Below are 15,925 nucleotides of genomic sequence, written 5' to 3' on the forward strand. Positions count from 1 at the left end.
AGGATACAAAGATGTTAGGAGAAGAGGATCCTAGGCAGCAGGCACAGCAAGGGATGAGCACTGAGGTGGGAAAAGGAGGGAATGGAGCAACTGAGGACCTGAAAGAAAGTCAGGTGTGACTGGAGCTTGGAGAGCAGAGGGGAGAAACGGTGACATGGAGTGGTGCAGGGCTCAGTTCATTCTGGCCAATAGAGCTGTAATAAGTTTATATTTTAGTTCATGTGCAACGGAAACCACTGAAGAGTTTAAAGTAGGGGAATGACATGACCAGATACGTTTATTGAAAATAACACCAAGCTGCCATGCAGAGAATGGACTGGAGATGGCAAGAGTGAAAGGGAAGAGGACAGTTAGGGACCTTTTCCAGAATTCTAAGCAAGAAACTGTGTTAGCTGTACTAGAATTACAGCAGTGGAGGTGGAGAGAAATGAGTAGATCAGGAAATGTTTGGGGGTAAATTCAATTCGTCTTGATGATGAATTATACTGTCAGGTAGGGAAAGAATTGAGGGAAAGTGATATGTCAACCAGGGCCTCCCAGGGTTTTGGTTTGAGCACAAGATTAACAGAAGTGGTTTTTTCACGGCAAGGTAGAAACCGGAGGAGTACAGCTCTTGTCTTTCATTTTCTGTTAGGTTTACTTGCTTGCTTTGGGAAGAGGAGAGCAAGGTCGTGAGTTTAGTTTTGGATATGTAAGTAAGACATTCCAATAGATATGTCAGGCAGGCAACTGAATATATAAGTCTGAAAGTCAAAAAGGAGTTCAGGGCTGGGATATAAATTTGAGAGTCCTGGGCATGTGGATCGTATGTGTCCAAAGTCATGGAAATGAAAGAGCTCATCTCTGAAAGGACTGTGGAGTGAGAGGAAGGCCCAGCACTAGTCTCTGAGGAACTGCAACCTGTAGAAGAGAGCTAAAGGAGAAGGATCAGCAAGGGAGCCTGAGAAAATGTAGTCCCTGAAGTAAGAGAAACACCGGATAGGGTGGGATGAGAAGCATGCTTCAGTACAAAGAGAGTGGTGCTGTGAAAGCACTGGTCATTTTGAACAATAAGATGTGTTATCATCTGATTTCTTTTGGATTCTAGGCACATGAGTGAGTTTTGAGAAGAAGAATCCTAATGTCCTCAAATTTATTCTTTCTCTCTCTTTACTTCCTTAGGTTATAAATATAATCAATGCAGCCCAAGAAAACAGTCCTGTCACGGTAGCAGAAGCCTTGGACAGAGTTTTAGAAATTTTACGGACCACAGAACTGTACTCCCCTCAGCTGGGTACCAAAGATGAAGATCCCCACACCAGTGATCTCGTGGGAGGCCTGATGACTGTGAGTGATGAGGAAAACCCAGAAATGCAGGACAGACAATGTTAAGTGCACTCCAGAGAGCATATAGCATGTAGCATATAAACTGTTACCTATAGGTGTAGAAATACCTGCTGTATGGGCTAACATCAGCATAACCAGAAGCAGTTGCAGGAGCACAAATGACTAATTTGTCCTTCTGAATTTGTACTACAGTAAGGAGTAAATAGACAGTTGATTGAAGGCTAAATATCACAGTGGAGCCCTTTTGTACTTCTTCCCCTTGACCTGGTATAGCATTCCATTGAGGGTTATGGCTAGGCTTCCTTGGACCTCAGGCTCTTTATATAATGAAAGCGTTGATACTTAGATGACAGCACTAGTTTCCAAAATCTTAGCTGTAGAATTCTTTCTTTAAATAAAACCTTTATATAGAGTTCCCTTTATAATCAACAAAAGCAGAGCGGAGCTGCCGTGGCTCAGCGTGGGGAGGGGAGGAGGAACCACCCCCTGCCGGCACTCCAATACCACCATTTGTAACCACTAAAAGTAGCTTATTTCCAAGGAGTCATCCTGTTCTAGTGTTTTTGCTGTGATCTATTTGGCTGTAATCATAATCCATCAGCAAGTGAAGAAAAATGAGAAAATTCAAATTCTTCATTTGTGCTCCCTATTGGAGACTGAAGCTGGAAGAATTCTTTGGGAGAAAAACTAAGTCCAAGAGTCATCGAAGAGTTTTACTTTGAAGTTTTCTGTCTAGCCCTGCCACCAAATGCTGAGTGTTGACTGGCTTTCTGGTCCATCCTCCTTGTTCCTACTAAAGGTTTCTGGTGAGCCTGTAATTTGAGTGACCTCCTGATCCTTTTGAGCCCCTCAGCTGGCCCAATGCAGTGTAGACTTTTGTTCTAAAGAACACTGGCAAGGTGTGTGTGTGTTTGCCATCTGCAGCAACATGAATGGACTTAGAGAAATCATACTAAGTGAAGTAAGTCAGACAGAGAAAGACAAATATCATATGATATCACTTATATGTGGAATCTTAAAAAGTGATACAAATGAACTTATTTATAAAACAAAAATAGACTCACAGACATAGAAAACAAACTTATGGTTACCAAAGGGGAAATGTTGGGGGGAGGGTGGATAAATTAGGAGTTTGGGATTAACAGATATACACTACTATATATAAAATAGATAAACAACAAGAACCTACTGTATAGCACAGGGAACTATATTCAATATCTTGTAATAACCTATAATGGAAAAGAATCTGAAACGGAATATATATATATATATATATATATATATATATATATATATATATATATATATATATATATATATCTCTCCAAATCACTTTGCTGTGTACCTATAACTAAAACAACATTGTAAATCAACAATACTGCAATTAAAAAAAAAAAATAGAACACTGCCAAGGGTCTGTCAGGAGGCCGGCCACTGCAGAGCTGCAGAACCATTCTGGTTCCTAGAACAAGTTATCTGCCCTCCTTTCCCCTGCTGCCATACCATGTTGGGCTTCCTCTCCAGGTAATGCTGTGAGGAACCAGTACAAGATTCCACCTTTTTTATGTAGCATTAGGGAAAAGAAGAAAGAAAGATTAAGAACAGAGGAGTTCCTTGTGATATCTGCCTTAGAGGCAGGACAGTTATGGCCATTGTTACTTATCTATTTATCCAGTTTTGAAAATTAAGCTCTTGGCCTAAAGATCCAGAGTGTGACTTCAGGAGAGCCCTTCATTAATACTTTAAACCTTAGCACATACTTTCTGAGGATGACAAATAAGCAATTACAAATGGCTTTTAAGCAGAGGTCTAAATAATTAGGTACTCGGGGGTAGAAGGTAGAGGGCAGGAAAATGAGATGCAAGAACATCTGGGGACTAAAGTTCAAGAGCCTAGTAAATGGCAGAACATTGAAATTCTGTTCACTCCCTTATGCTGCCCTTCCAAAGACCTCAAATCCAGAAACTTCCTTTAAAGGCTAACAGTGAAGCTCATAAGACAGAAACTATAGCTGGAAAAAAGTTAATTTAGATGTTAGTCAAAAATTAGCCCAACCTTTTAAAGGCTTTACATTAAATCATCCCCCAGATGTGGCCCATGGCTTTGGCTCCCCAGGATGCAAATCTAAGAACACAAGAATGACACAGTCCTTGTGAGGGTAATTGGGGTCCTTTCAAATTAACATGTACCCGAAGCAAGATCACTTCTGTGATTTCATTATGTGGCTTCAAAATGCAACAAGAGAAAGATGGCATGAGAACAGAGCTAACTCACAGCTCAGGTGTGAGACCTGAATGCAGTCATAGCCACTTAATTCTCAATTCTTCATCTCCTGGGGCTAACAGCCTTGGAAAGGAGAGTATCCACTGTTTTGTAGCTATTGTTCTCACTTGATTTTGCGCTTCAACTTGGAGTTCCAGATTGACTGGGTTATTCAGGATTCAGATATCTTTGGCTAATAAAGGAAATGAGAGAATAATGATAATGGCATATAAAGCATGCTTCTCATAGCATCTTTCTTTATTCCAGGATGGCTTGAGAAGGTTGTCAGGAAACGAGTATGTGTTCACTAAGAGTAAGTTGTCCTCTATCCACTTGTTACTGATAACCTGTCTCTGGCCTTTTGTCTCCCTCAGTGTTGTGATTATTGTTTGGGAAGGGCCTTGGTGATTCTTCCTATTCGTCTCATTGGAGTTTAAGCATCTCTATGGTCTACATTTGAAACCAGGTCTCCTAATATAAATTACTTCTCTGAGCGCTGTCAGAATAAGAATTGCAAATCTCTCTATATTTAAACAGTTCAACTGAATTATTTTTCTATTGGGGGGTCCTGAAGTTTAATAATGTAAGAGAACCCTGAAGGGAAAATCTTCTTACCCCTGGAAGTTCAAGACTTTCTTTCTAGTAGCAACCATGAAGATGACAAATGCTCAGCAGCACTCAAGATTCCACAATTACCCACCCCTCCTGCCCCATCTGTTTGCTCAGATGTGCCCCAGAGCCACAGTCACCTCGGGGTGCCAGTAACCATCAACGATGTCCCCCCGTCTATCGCTCAATTACTTGATAATGAGGAAAGCTGGGAGTTCAACATCTTTGAATTGGAAGCTGTGACACACAAAAGGTATGTGGCTTCTCTGGCTGTAGGCAGGGGGAGAATTGATGGACACACTCAAGCCTTTCACATCTGGGAACTTTGAGGGAGATGTGAGTCCTTGCCACAAGTGACCTCCCAGGTTCTGCTTTTCATGCCATGCTGGAGGAGTGTCAAATGCGCAGAGAGACTGTGGCCCCTTGAGTGAGCTCCTTTATGGAGAAGAGAGTATTAGCGGGTAAGATGTGGGGTCAGCCTGGTGATACCCAGGATGAAGAAATACTGAGTGTCTTCTTCAGATCTACCCAGGTCATTCCTTTGTGCTGGTGAGCCAAAAGTTCTAAGTATTCTCAGCTCCAAACTTGTTGAGGTCCCACCTTACAAAATGAGTTTGAGAGCACCGTAGACTTTTCTTTTGATCCATCCTATAGGCAGGGGAAAGATTAGATAACACAGAAAGTCCTCTTCTATTACAGAAGTCCATTTTCTTCCAGGGGTGTTGGATGTGAATGATAACTATAAATAAGTAACTTAATTCTAAATGACATGACTTTGCTGAACCCACACAAGCCATTCCTTTTGTCCTTAAGCTCAGTAACTTCCTCAGGGGACACAGGAAGTGCAAAGCTTACGTGGAAGCAGAGACAGAGAGGGACTGTCAGGGACCTCTCTCTTGGTTGTTAGAGCCACTGAAGGGCAGGTGACTTAAGACAGTCTAGAATTCATTTGGATTAACCACCATGAGGCACCTAGTTTTAAAGAAGTGGCTGGTGAGGAGGAGATGCTCTATCACCTTCTAATTTGGAGAGGACATATTTTTATACCCCTGTGCCTATGAAGCATCAGGAAAAAAAATGACTCAATTTCCCAGTAGCTTCAAAGAAAGCAGCTTCTGGAGCAGTGAATACAATGAATCAGAGTTTTTTCCCCTGTTTTCCAGGCCATTGGTTTACCTGGGCTTAAAAGTCTTTTCCCGGTTTGGAGTATGTGAATTTTTACACTGTTCTGAAACTACCCTTCGGGCCTGGCTCCAAGTGATTGAATCCAACTACCACTCCTCCAATGCTTACCACAACTCCACTCATGCCGCTGATGTCCTGCACGCCACTGCCTTCTTCCTTGGAAAAGAAAGAGTGAAGGTAGAATTTTGATATCACAATCTAGTTACCTGCATAGATTTTAGAGATCTAAGAACCCAATCTTAATAAATATGTTAGGCAAACAACTGTTTTGGAACCAATTTGACAGAGTTTTTGAGCTACCAAACTGACTGGTCCTTTTGGTATTGTAAAGACATGGCATTTTCTCCTAGCCCTCCCTTCCCACAAATGCTTAAAATAATAATTTATGCCACTGTAGAGACTCTTTTACATGTCTGGCTGATCCATGAACCCATTCTCCAAATGTTCACTAGGAGCCCTTTGTGATACTGGGTTAGAGGACAGAACTTAATTATTATAGCAAATGGTTACTAGGTCTGGAGGTTAAATTTTAGGATCAGAATTTTGTCATTGGTGTATTACAATCCAGACAGTAGTGAGCCGTTCGGCATCCTACTGATTTACATACATATATATGTGTGTTTTGTGTAGGTATGAATGTGTATATCTGTATATTAATGACTTGTACAATTCTGCAAGAGTTCCAAGTTCCTTAGTCTTAGAAGTCAATACTGTCACTTACAGGTGCTGATTTGTAGGGCAGTCCTATGTATACCCCACGTATAGCTGGCAAGAGATCCCCATCTCCCCTCTTCCCCAACTACCATCACTTTCACAGTGAAGCTTGTAATTCCTTTGCTACAATTAGAAGTGAAGCTTAGAATATAGATACCCTTGGGACAAGTGCTGTATAGAGACAGGTTCACATCAATCTGCAAATGCTTAACATTCAATCATTTTCTGACTTAGTCTTAAGACCCTAGGTACTTAAGGAGAAGAGTGGTAGTGGGATAGGTAGACAGAGCAGAAATGGCACCAAAATGGGGAGGGGGAATGTTCCCTTCTCAGTTTTGCCGAAGACTGATCCTGGCATTTACTTTCATCAGCAAGAAAGCAGAGAGTGTCATTCAAGAATAATGATGGTTTTGAAGATTTTTGTCTCCTACTTTTAAAAAAGGTGATATCACAGATGATAACAGCCTGTTTCTATAGCGCTTTTCTTTGAGGAGCTAAGATACTTCCAGATTCCTACTCCAGGTTCACATTCCTCCATTTTACATTACATGAGATATTATACAGCTTAGGTTGCACACTGCCAAATGAGGACAGGACCTGGGCATTAACGCTGAGACCAAGGTGAACTATAGGCATTGAGTTAAAGATGAACCCCACTTAAGCAGAAGCACTCTAGAAAAATATAGATTAAATGCTTGATAAATTATGGAATGCTTAGTCACTTTATTATCTCCTTTCCTCTCCCGCCCCTAAAATAAGAAATTTTCTTTAAATTGTTTGTTCTGCTAGCACATGCAGAGTCTGAATTCTCAAATAGCAGCAATACAAACAAGTCTAAGACTAGATACAATATGCTTGTAATCCAAAAGACATTTTCTTAGAGGCCAAAGAATCAGAAAATTTAGAGCTGCAAAGAACCCTGGAGAATTGGGCTGGAAGGGACTCCTGAGGTCAGAGGTTTAGTAGCAGCCCAAGATCACTGGTTAGTCCACCATGAGGCGCTTCGAGTGGGATTTATTCCTGAGGTGTCTTTCACCAGACCTGCTGCCACTGACAAAGAGAGTCAGAAAAATGTTTTTACCAAATATCCATGTCATCTGTCACCCCTAATTTCTTTATAAGGCTAAAATTCTTAATGTCACTATGACATAGCTCCACATCCTCAACCCAGCCGTATAGATAACATGTCCAGAGCTGACATTCCCCTTCAATTTGTTGCACACCCTATCCCCTTCCCACTCTTCCCAGTTCCCAAGAACCACTGCAAGTGGAGAGATCAGGATAGCCAGCATTCTTTTGTTATTCTCTGAGTGACTGACTATTTGTCCTAGAAAAGGAACTGTTTGAAAGGCTAATGTAGAATGGAGTCCATTCTGGCCAGTCTGCTTCAGTGTGATCCAAATCTATTCCTGCTGGTTAAAGGAGGAAAAAACTATGCAGAAATGTCTGCACCTCCAAGGCTTTGGGGAACTTCTCCTGCCGTGGGTTTGGTGGGGAAGTTTTCTTCCACAGACAGTCCCTCCCTGCCATGGGAAGAGCCTTGCTTCTCCCACCTGCTAGTGAGCAGCCCGGTCTTCTTTCCCTGCCTCCCTGCATTTCTTATCAGACATTGCATTATTAGACAGTGCCCACCAAAACTGCAGGGCATGGCCTTTTATTGGTATCTTTGTAAAAGTGCCAGGTCTAAATCAGTGTAAGTTGGAAGGAAAGACATGTCTTGTCTAATGCTATTTGTTGTCTATTCCACTTACTTGAATCTATGTCACGGAAGAATTTAAAAATAAATTGGCCGCATACTCCAAGCAAGATTGAACATACTCCAAGAGCACTAGCTGGAGGCCCAAAGCTTGGCCCTCATGGGTCCTCACCGCACAGGTAGAATCAGCGAGAGTGGAGGCCAGGTCAGGGCAGCTCTGGATTCTGACTGTACCTGAGGGTTCCCATGGCCTCTCCTAACCAGCAGCAAAAGGGGGCTAGGCATGTTTGCTTGCCCTGGGCATTACAAAGTCAGTCTCTGAGAAGAGCTGAAAGGAATGGCAGCGACTGCTGTCCCCCCCTCAGGAAACCGGTTCATGTAGACTTGAGGCAAGCCAGGACTGCCCACCAGCTCCAGGAGGTCAGGATTGGAAATGGAAATGGCTTCCTTCTGGTAGGGACAGCTTTCAGGAAAGTTTTCAGGGCTGAGCTTCAGATTCACTGCTCCTTACCTATTAGCATCTGAGAAGCAGTTTGCAATTTTTTCTCCCACAGCCTAGGAAAGCAACTCAGGAAAACCAAAAATTTTGCCCACCCCTCCAGCCTCATCCTGGGGACCAGTTTCCCCCTCACTCACTACCCTTCAGCCACAATGATGCTCTTTAAGTTTCCTGAATAAGCCACTTCGTTTGTTTCACATCAGGAGCATCATACAGGCCGATCTTTCTGCCTGGATTTCTCTCCCTTGCCATTTTTTTGCCTGGCTAATTCCTGCTTATCCTTCAGGTTCCAGCATAAAAATCACTTACTTAGAGAACCCATTCTTGCCCACCCTCTGGACCTGCACTGTCCATAAGTAGCCATTTGCCACATGTGGCTATTTACATTTAATTAAAATTAAATAAAATGAAACATTCAGTTCCTCAATTGCGCGCACATTTCAAGTGTCCAGGAGCTGTAAGTGACTAGGGGTTACTATATTGGACAGCCCACATACAGACATTTCCATCACCACAGAAAAGTTGAACGGACAGCACTGCCCTAAACTAGATCAATCCTCATGGTTACACGCTCAAACCACCTGTACTTCCCGTCTTAACCCATCTCACAGTAAGTTAATTTTGTTTGTGTGTTTCCTTATTTGTGCCTTCTCCAGTAAATTACCAACTCCATTAGTGCCGGCTATGCCAGTATAATTCATCACTGTAACTCCAGCACTCTGCATGACAACTGGCACCCAGTAAGCATCCAATAAATAACTAAAGGAATGAATTCATAAAGTGCACTGTCTCTTATACAACAGTAGCCCATTTGATAACTTCCTCCTAAAGCTGTGAGCTGAAAAAACATTTGTATCCCCTGATGCTCTGGTTTGTGTTCTTTAACTACATAATGAGAGCGTTAGAAAGAGGGTCTCCCTTTTAGCCTTTCCCACCTGCTAGCCCAGAGCTGAATTGTGTTCTTCACTGTAAGAGCCCCCTTAGCCTCAGTTTTCCTGGGAAAATTCTTCTTGCCCTTCATCCTCTTGTGTTGCTTGGCTGTAAATCCTTTTATCTTTGTGTGAAGAGTTTTGTTGTATCTGTGCCATTTACTGCCATACTCTCAAAATCTTTTCAGAAGTAGGCAAATAAAGGAACACTTGTGATCCTAGGCCACTTTCTTCTCCATCCACTCACAGAAGAGAGTCATGGCAATATGCCACACAGCATGCATTTGAAAAGGCCTGTTTGGCGTCCTCCTGCAGAAGAACTAGAGTGAATGAACTCTGGAGAAAGAATTTAGGTATCCATTATAACTGCTACTCAGATGTCTATTTCCCTCCAGATAATCCACAGTACGGCAAGGTGATGTGATATACCCTAGGTGGCCTCTTAACCTCTAGGAAGTCAGAGAAGGACCCCCTGGCTCATCCCCTCCAGAGAGACAGGGATGAGTGTAGGTCTCCTACATCCAGTGGGTAATGCTCAACCTTGCCTCCCCCTGACCCCAGGGAAGCCTCGATCAGCTAGATGGGGTGGCTGCCCTGATTGCTGCCACAGTCCATGACGTGGATCACCCAGGGAGGACCAACTCTTTCCTGTGCAACGCAGGCAGTGAACTCGCCGTGCTCTATAACGACACTGCTGTCTTGGAGAGTCACCACACAGCCCTGGCCTTCCAGCTCACGGTCAAGGACAGCAAATGCAACATTTTCAAGAATATTGACAGGTTTGTGTGCTCGGGCTCTTGTGCTCAGGTTTGTAAAATGTAAGTGGGAAACTCAGTTTTCCCTAACTTCTCCAAGTACTTAGCTTTCTCTTAGGGGGAAGGCTGTACCATGGTATCAGACAGTAAAATAATAACCTTATAAACTGAACTGTACTTTTTAGACTGTTCATCTTTATTTTTTTTTAACATCTTTTTTGGAGTATAATTGCTTTACAATGTTGTGTTACTTTCTGCTATATAACAAAGTGAATCAGCTATATGTATACATATATCCCCATATCCCCTCCCTCTTGCGACTCCCTCCCACCCCTCCAGGTGGTCACAAAGTACCGAGCTGATCTCCCTGTGCTATGCAGCTGCTTCCCACTAGCTATCTATTTTACATTTGGTAGTGTATATATGTCAATGCTACTCTCTCACTTCATCCCAGCTTCCCCTTCCCCCTCCCAGTGTCAAGTCCATTCTCTAGTAGGTCTGCATCTTTATTCCCGTCTTGCCTCTAGGTTCTTCATGACCTTTTTTTTTAGATTCCATATGTATGTGTTAGCATATGGTATTTGTTTTTCTCTTTCTGACTTACTTCACAGTGTATGACAGACTCTAGGTCCATCCACCTCACTACAAATAACTCAATTTCATTTCTTTTTATGGCTGAGTAATATTCCATTGTATATATGTGCCACATCTTCTTTATCCATTTGTCTGTCGATGGACACTTAAGTTGCTTCCATGTCCTGGCTATTGTAAATAGTGCTGCAATGAACATTGTGCTATGTCTCATTTTGAATTATGGTTTTCTCTGGGTATATGCCCAGTAGTGGGGTTGCTGGGTCATATGGTAGTTCTATTTTTAGTTTTTTAAGGAACCTCCATACTGTTCTCCATAGTGGCCATATCAATTTACGTTCCCACCAACACTGCAAGAGGGTTTGCTTTTCTCCACACCCTCTCCAGCATTTATTGTTTGTAGATTTTTTGATGATGGCCATTCTGACTGGTGTGAGGTGATACCTTATTGTAGTTTTCATTTGCATTTCACTAATGATTAGTGATGTTGAGCATCCTCTCATGTGTTTGTTGGCAATCTGTACATCTTTGGAGAAATGTCTATTTAGGTCTAATGCCCATTTTAGGATTGGGTTGTTTGTATTTTTGATATTGAGCTGCATGAGCTGCTTGTATATTTTGGAGATTAATCCTTTGTCAGTCAGTTGCTTCGCTTGCAAATATTTTCTTCCATTCTGAGGGTTGTCTTTTGGTCTTGTTTATGGTTTCCTTTGCTGTGCAAAAGCTTTTAAGTTTCATTAGGTCCCATTTGTTTATTTGTGTTTTTATTTCCATTTCTCTAGGAGATGGGTCAAAAAGGATCTTGCTGTGATTTATGTCATAGAGTGTTCTGCCTATGTTTTTCCTCTAAGAGTTTGATAGTGTCTCTGGCCTTACATTTAGGTCTTTAATCCATTTTGAGTTTATTTTTCTGTATGGTGTTAGGAAGTGTTCTAATTTTATTCTTTTATGTGTAGCTGTCCAGTTTTCCCAGCACCACTTCTTGAAGAGGCTGTCTTTTCTCCGTTGTATATTCTTGCTTCCTGTATCAAAGATAAGGTGACCATATGTGCGTGGGTTTCTCTCTGGGCTTTCTATCCTGGTCCATTGATCTATATTTCTGTTTTTGTGCCAGTACCATACTGTCTTGATTACTGCAGCTTTGTAGTATAGTCTGAAGTCAGGGAGCCTGATTCTTCCAGCTCCGTTTTTCTTTCTCAAGATTGCTTTGGCTGTTCGAGGTCTTTTGTGTTTCCATACAAATTGTGAAATTTTTTTTTCTAGTTCTGTGAAAAATGCCATTGGTAGTTTGATAGGCATTGCATTGAATCTGTAGATTGCTTTGAGTAGTATAGTCATTTTCACAATGTTGATTCTTCCAATCCAGGAACATGGTGTATCTCTCCATCTGTTTGTATCGTCTTTAATTTCTTTCATCAGTGTCTTATAGTTTTCTGCATACAGGTCTTTTGTCTCCTTAGGTGGGTTTATTCCTAAGTATTTTCTTTTTGTTGCAATGGTAAATGGGAGTGTTTCCTTAATTTCTCTTTCGATTTTTCATCATTAGTGTATAGGAATGCAAGAGATTTCTCTGCATTAATTTTGTATCCTGCTACTTTACCAAATTCATTCATTACCTATAGTAGTTTTCTGGTAGCATCTTTAGGATTCTCTGTGTATGGTAGGTATCATGTCATCTGCAAACTGTGACAGTTTTACTACTTCTTTTCCAATTTGGATTCCTTTTATTTCTTTTTCTTCTCTGATTGCTGTGGCTAAAACTTCCAAAACAATGTTGAATTATAGTGGTGAGAGTGGGCAACCTTGTCTTGTTCCTGATCTTAGTGGAAATGGTTTCAGTTTTTCACCATTGAGAACGATGTTGGCTGTGGGTTTGTCATATATGGCCTTTATTATGTTGAGGTAAGTTCCCTCTATGCCTACTTTCTGGAGCTTTTTTATCATAAATCAGTGTTGAATTTTGTCAAAAGCTTTTCCTGCATCTATTGAGATGATCACATGATTTTTATCCTTCAATTTGTTAATATGGTGTACCACATTGATTGATATACGTATACTGAAGAATCCTTGCATTCCTGGGATAAACCCCACCTGATCATGGTGTACGATCCTTTCAATATGCTGTTGGATTCTGTTTGCTAGTATTTTGTTGAGGATTTTTGCATCTATGTTCATCAGTGATATTGGCCTGTAGTTTTCTTTTTTTGTGACATCTTTGTCTGGTTTTGGTATCAGGGTGATGGTGGCCTCGTCGAATGAGTTTGGGAGTGTTCCTCCCTCTGCTATATTTTGGAAGGGTTTGAGAAGGACAGGTGTTAGCTCTTCTCTAAATGTTTGATAGAATTGGCCTGTGCAGCCATCTGGTTCTGGGCTTTTGTTTGTTGGAAGATTTTTAATCACAGTTTCAATGTCAGGGCTTGTGATTGGTCTGTTTTTATTTTCTATTTCTTCCTGGTTCAGTCTCTGAAGGTTGTGCTTTCCTAAGAATTTGTCCATTTCTTCCAGGTTGTCCATCTTATTAGCATATAGTTGCTTGTAGTAATCTCTCATGATCCTTTGTATTTCTTCAGTGTCAGTTGTTATTTCTTTTTCGTTTCTAATTCTGTTGATTTGAGTCTTCTCCCTTTTTTTCTTGGTAAGTCTGGCTAATGGTTTATCAATTTTGTTTATCTTCTCAAAGAACCAGCTTTTAGTTTTATTGATCTTTGCTATCATCTCCATTTCTTTTTCATTTATTTCTGATCCGATCTTTATGATTTCTTTCCTTCTGCTAACTTTGGGGGGTTTTTTTGTTCTTGTTTCTCTAATTGCTTTAGGTGTAAGGTTAGGTTGTTTATTTGAGATTTTGTTTCTTGAGGTAGGATTGTATTGCTATAAACTTCCCTTTTAGAACTGCTTTTGCTGAATCCCATAGGTTTTGGGTCGTTGTGTTTCCATTGTCATTTGTTTCTAGGTATCTTTTGATTTCCTCTTTGATTTCTTCAGTGATCTCTTGGTTATTTAGTAGCATATTGTTTAGCCTCCAAGTGTTTGTATCTTTTACAGTTTTTTCTATAATTGATATCTAGTCTCATAGCGTTGCAGTCGGAAAAGATACGTGATTAGATTTCAATTTTCTTAAATTTACCAAGGCTTGATTTGTGACCCAATATTTGATCTATCCTGGGGAATGTTCCATGAGCACTTGAGAAGAAAGTGTATTCTGTTGGTTTTGTATGGAATGTCCTATAAATATCAATCAAGTCCATCTTGTTTAATGTATCATTTAAAGCTTGTGTTTCCTTATTTACTTTCATTTTGGATGATCTGTCCATTGGTGAAAGTGGGATGTTAAAGTCCCCTACTATGATTTTGTTACTCTCGATTTCCCCTTTTATGGCTGTTAGCATTTGCCTTATGTATTGAGGTGCTCCTATGTTGGGTGCATAACTATTTACAACTGTTATATTTTCTTCTTAGATTGAGCCCTTCATCATTATGTAGTGTCCTTCTTTGCCTCTTGTAATAGTCTGTATTTTAAAGTCTATTTTTGTCTGATATGAGAATTGCTACTCCAGCTTTCTTTTGATTTCCATTTGCATGGAATATCTTTTTCCGTCCCCTCACTTTCAGTCTGTATGTGTCCCTAGGTCTGAAGTGGGTCTCTTGTAGACAGCATATATACGGGTCTTGTTTTTGTATCCATTCAGCCAGTCTGTGTCCTTTGGTTGGAGCATTTAATCTATTTACATTTAAGGTAATTATCGATATGTATGTTCCTATTACCATTTTCTTAATTGTATTGGGTTAGTTTTCATAGGTCTTTTCCTTCTCATGTGTTTCTTGCCAAGAGACGTTCCTTTAGCATTTGTTGTAAAGCTGGTTTGGTGGTGCTGAATTATCTTAAATTTGCTTGTCTGTAAAGGTTTTAATTTCTCCGTCAAATCTGAATGAGATCCTTGCTGGGCAGAGTAATCTTGGTTGTAGGTTTTTCCCTTTCATCACTTTAAGTATATCCTGCCACTCCCTTCTGGCCTGCAGAGTTTCCACTGAAAAATCAGCTGATAACTTTATGGGGATTCCTTTGTATGTTATTTGTTGCTTTTCCCTTGCTGCTTGTAACATTTTTTCTTTGTATTTAATTTTTGATAGTTTAATATGTGTCTTGGCATATTTCTCCTTGGATTTATCCTCTGTGGGATTCTCTGTGCTTCCTGGACTTGATTGACTATTTCCTTTCCCATGTTAGGGAAGTTTTCAACTATAATCTCTTCAAATATTTTCTCCGACCCTTTCTTTTCTTCTTCTGGGACCCCTATAATTCGAATGTTGGTGCGTTTAACATTGTCCCAGAGGTCTCTGAGACTGTCCTCAATTCTTTTCATTCTTTTTTCTTTATTCTGCTATGCGGTAGTTATTTCCACTATTTTATCTTCCAGGTCACTTATCCGTTCTTCTGCCTCAGTTATTCTGCTATTGATTCCTTCTAGAGAATTTTTAATTTCATTGTGTTGTTTGTCATTGTTTGTTTGCTCTTTAGTTCTTCTAGGTCCTTGTTAAACATTTCTTGTATTTTCTCCATTCTATTTCCCAGATTTTGGATCATCTTTACTATCATTACTCTGAATTCTTTTTCAGGTAGACTGCCTATTTCCTCTTCATTTGTTTGGTCTGGTGGGTTTTTACCTTGCTCCTTCATCTGCTGCATATTTCTCTGTCTGCTCATTTTGTGTACCTTACTGTGTTTGGGGTCTCCTTTGCGCAGGCTGCAGGTTCATAGTTACCGTTGTTGTTGGTGTCTGCCCCCAGTGGGTGAGGTTGGTTCAGTGGCTTGTGTAGGCTTCCTGGTGGAGGGGACTGGTGCCTGTGTTCTGGTGGGTGGGGCTGGATCTTGTCTTTCTGGTGGGCAGGGCCGCATCCGATGGTGTGTTTGGGGATGTCTGTGAACTTAGTATGATTTTAGGCAGCCTCTCTGCTAATGGGTGGGGTTGCGTTCCTGTCTCGCTAGTTGTTTGGCATGGGGCATCCAGCACTAGAGCTTGCTGGCAGTTGGGTGGAGCTGGGTCATAGCGTTGAGACGCAGATCTCTGAGAGAACTCTCGCTGATTGATACTACGTGGGGCTGGGAGGTCTCTGGTGGTCCAGTTTCCTGAACTCGCCTCTCCCACGTCAGCGGCTCTGGCCTGACACCAGGCCGGAGCACCAAGACCCTGTCAGCCACATGGCTGGGGTAGATGCCCCTGGATGAACACTTGTGAGAAGAGCTCAGAATTACCAAGATAGTGGTCTTGGCAAGTGAAACCACAAGAGAAGAGGCCCGTGCTATGCCTGGTCCTGCTGAGCAATTTTCAGAATTCAGCTCATTCTGGCAACAGGGCGA

The 15,925-nt window shown here is 41.2% G+C and overlaps 1 protein-coding gene across 4 annotated transcripts in view; it reads left to right on the forward strand.

The window, feature by feature from the left end:
* Positions 1–15,925, forward strand: part of PDE8B (phosphodiesterase 8B) — a 269,134-nt gene that overhangs the window by 241,383 nt on the left and 11,826 nt on the right. For all 4 annotated transcript variants that reach the window (XM_057541773.1, XM_057541775.1, XM_057541774.1 and 1 more), the window contains 5 exons: positions 1,162–1,326; positions 3,856–3,901; positions 4,315–4,450; positions 5,361–5,559; positions 9,782–9,999. In XM_057541773.1, coding sequence (XP_057397756.1) covers positions 1,162–1,326; positions 3,856–3,901; positions 4,315–4,450; positions 5,361–5,559; positions 9,782–9,999 — 764 coding nt within the window. The remainder of the gene's footprint in view (positions 1–1,161; positions 1,327–3,855; positions 3,902–4,314; positions 4,451–5,360; positions 5,560–9,781; positions 10,000–15,925) is intronic.

The sequence above is a fragment of the Balaenoptera acutorostrata genome, chromosome 2, assembly GCF_949987535.1.
Source record: "Balaenoptera acutorostrata chromosome 2, mBalAcu1.1, whole genome shotgun sequence".
In the NCBI taxonomy this organism is placed as follows: domain Eukaryota; kingdom Metazoa; phylum Chordata; class Mammalia; order Artiodactyla; family Balaenopteridae; genus Balaenoptera; species Balaenoptera acutorostrata.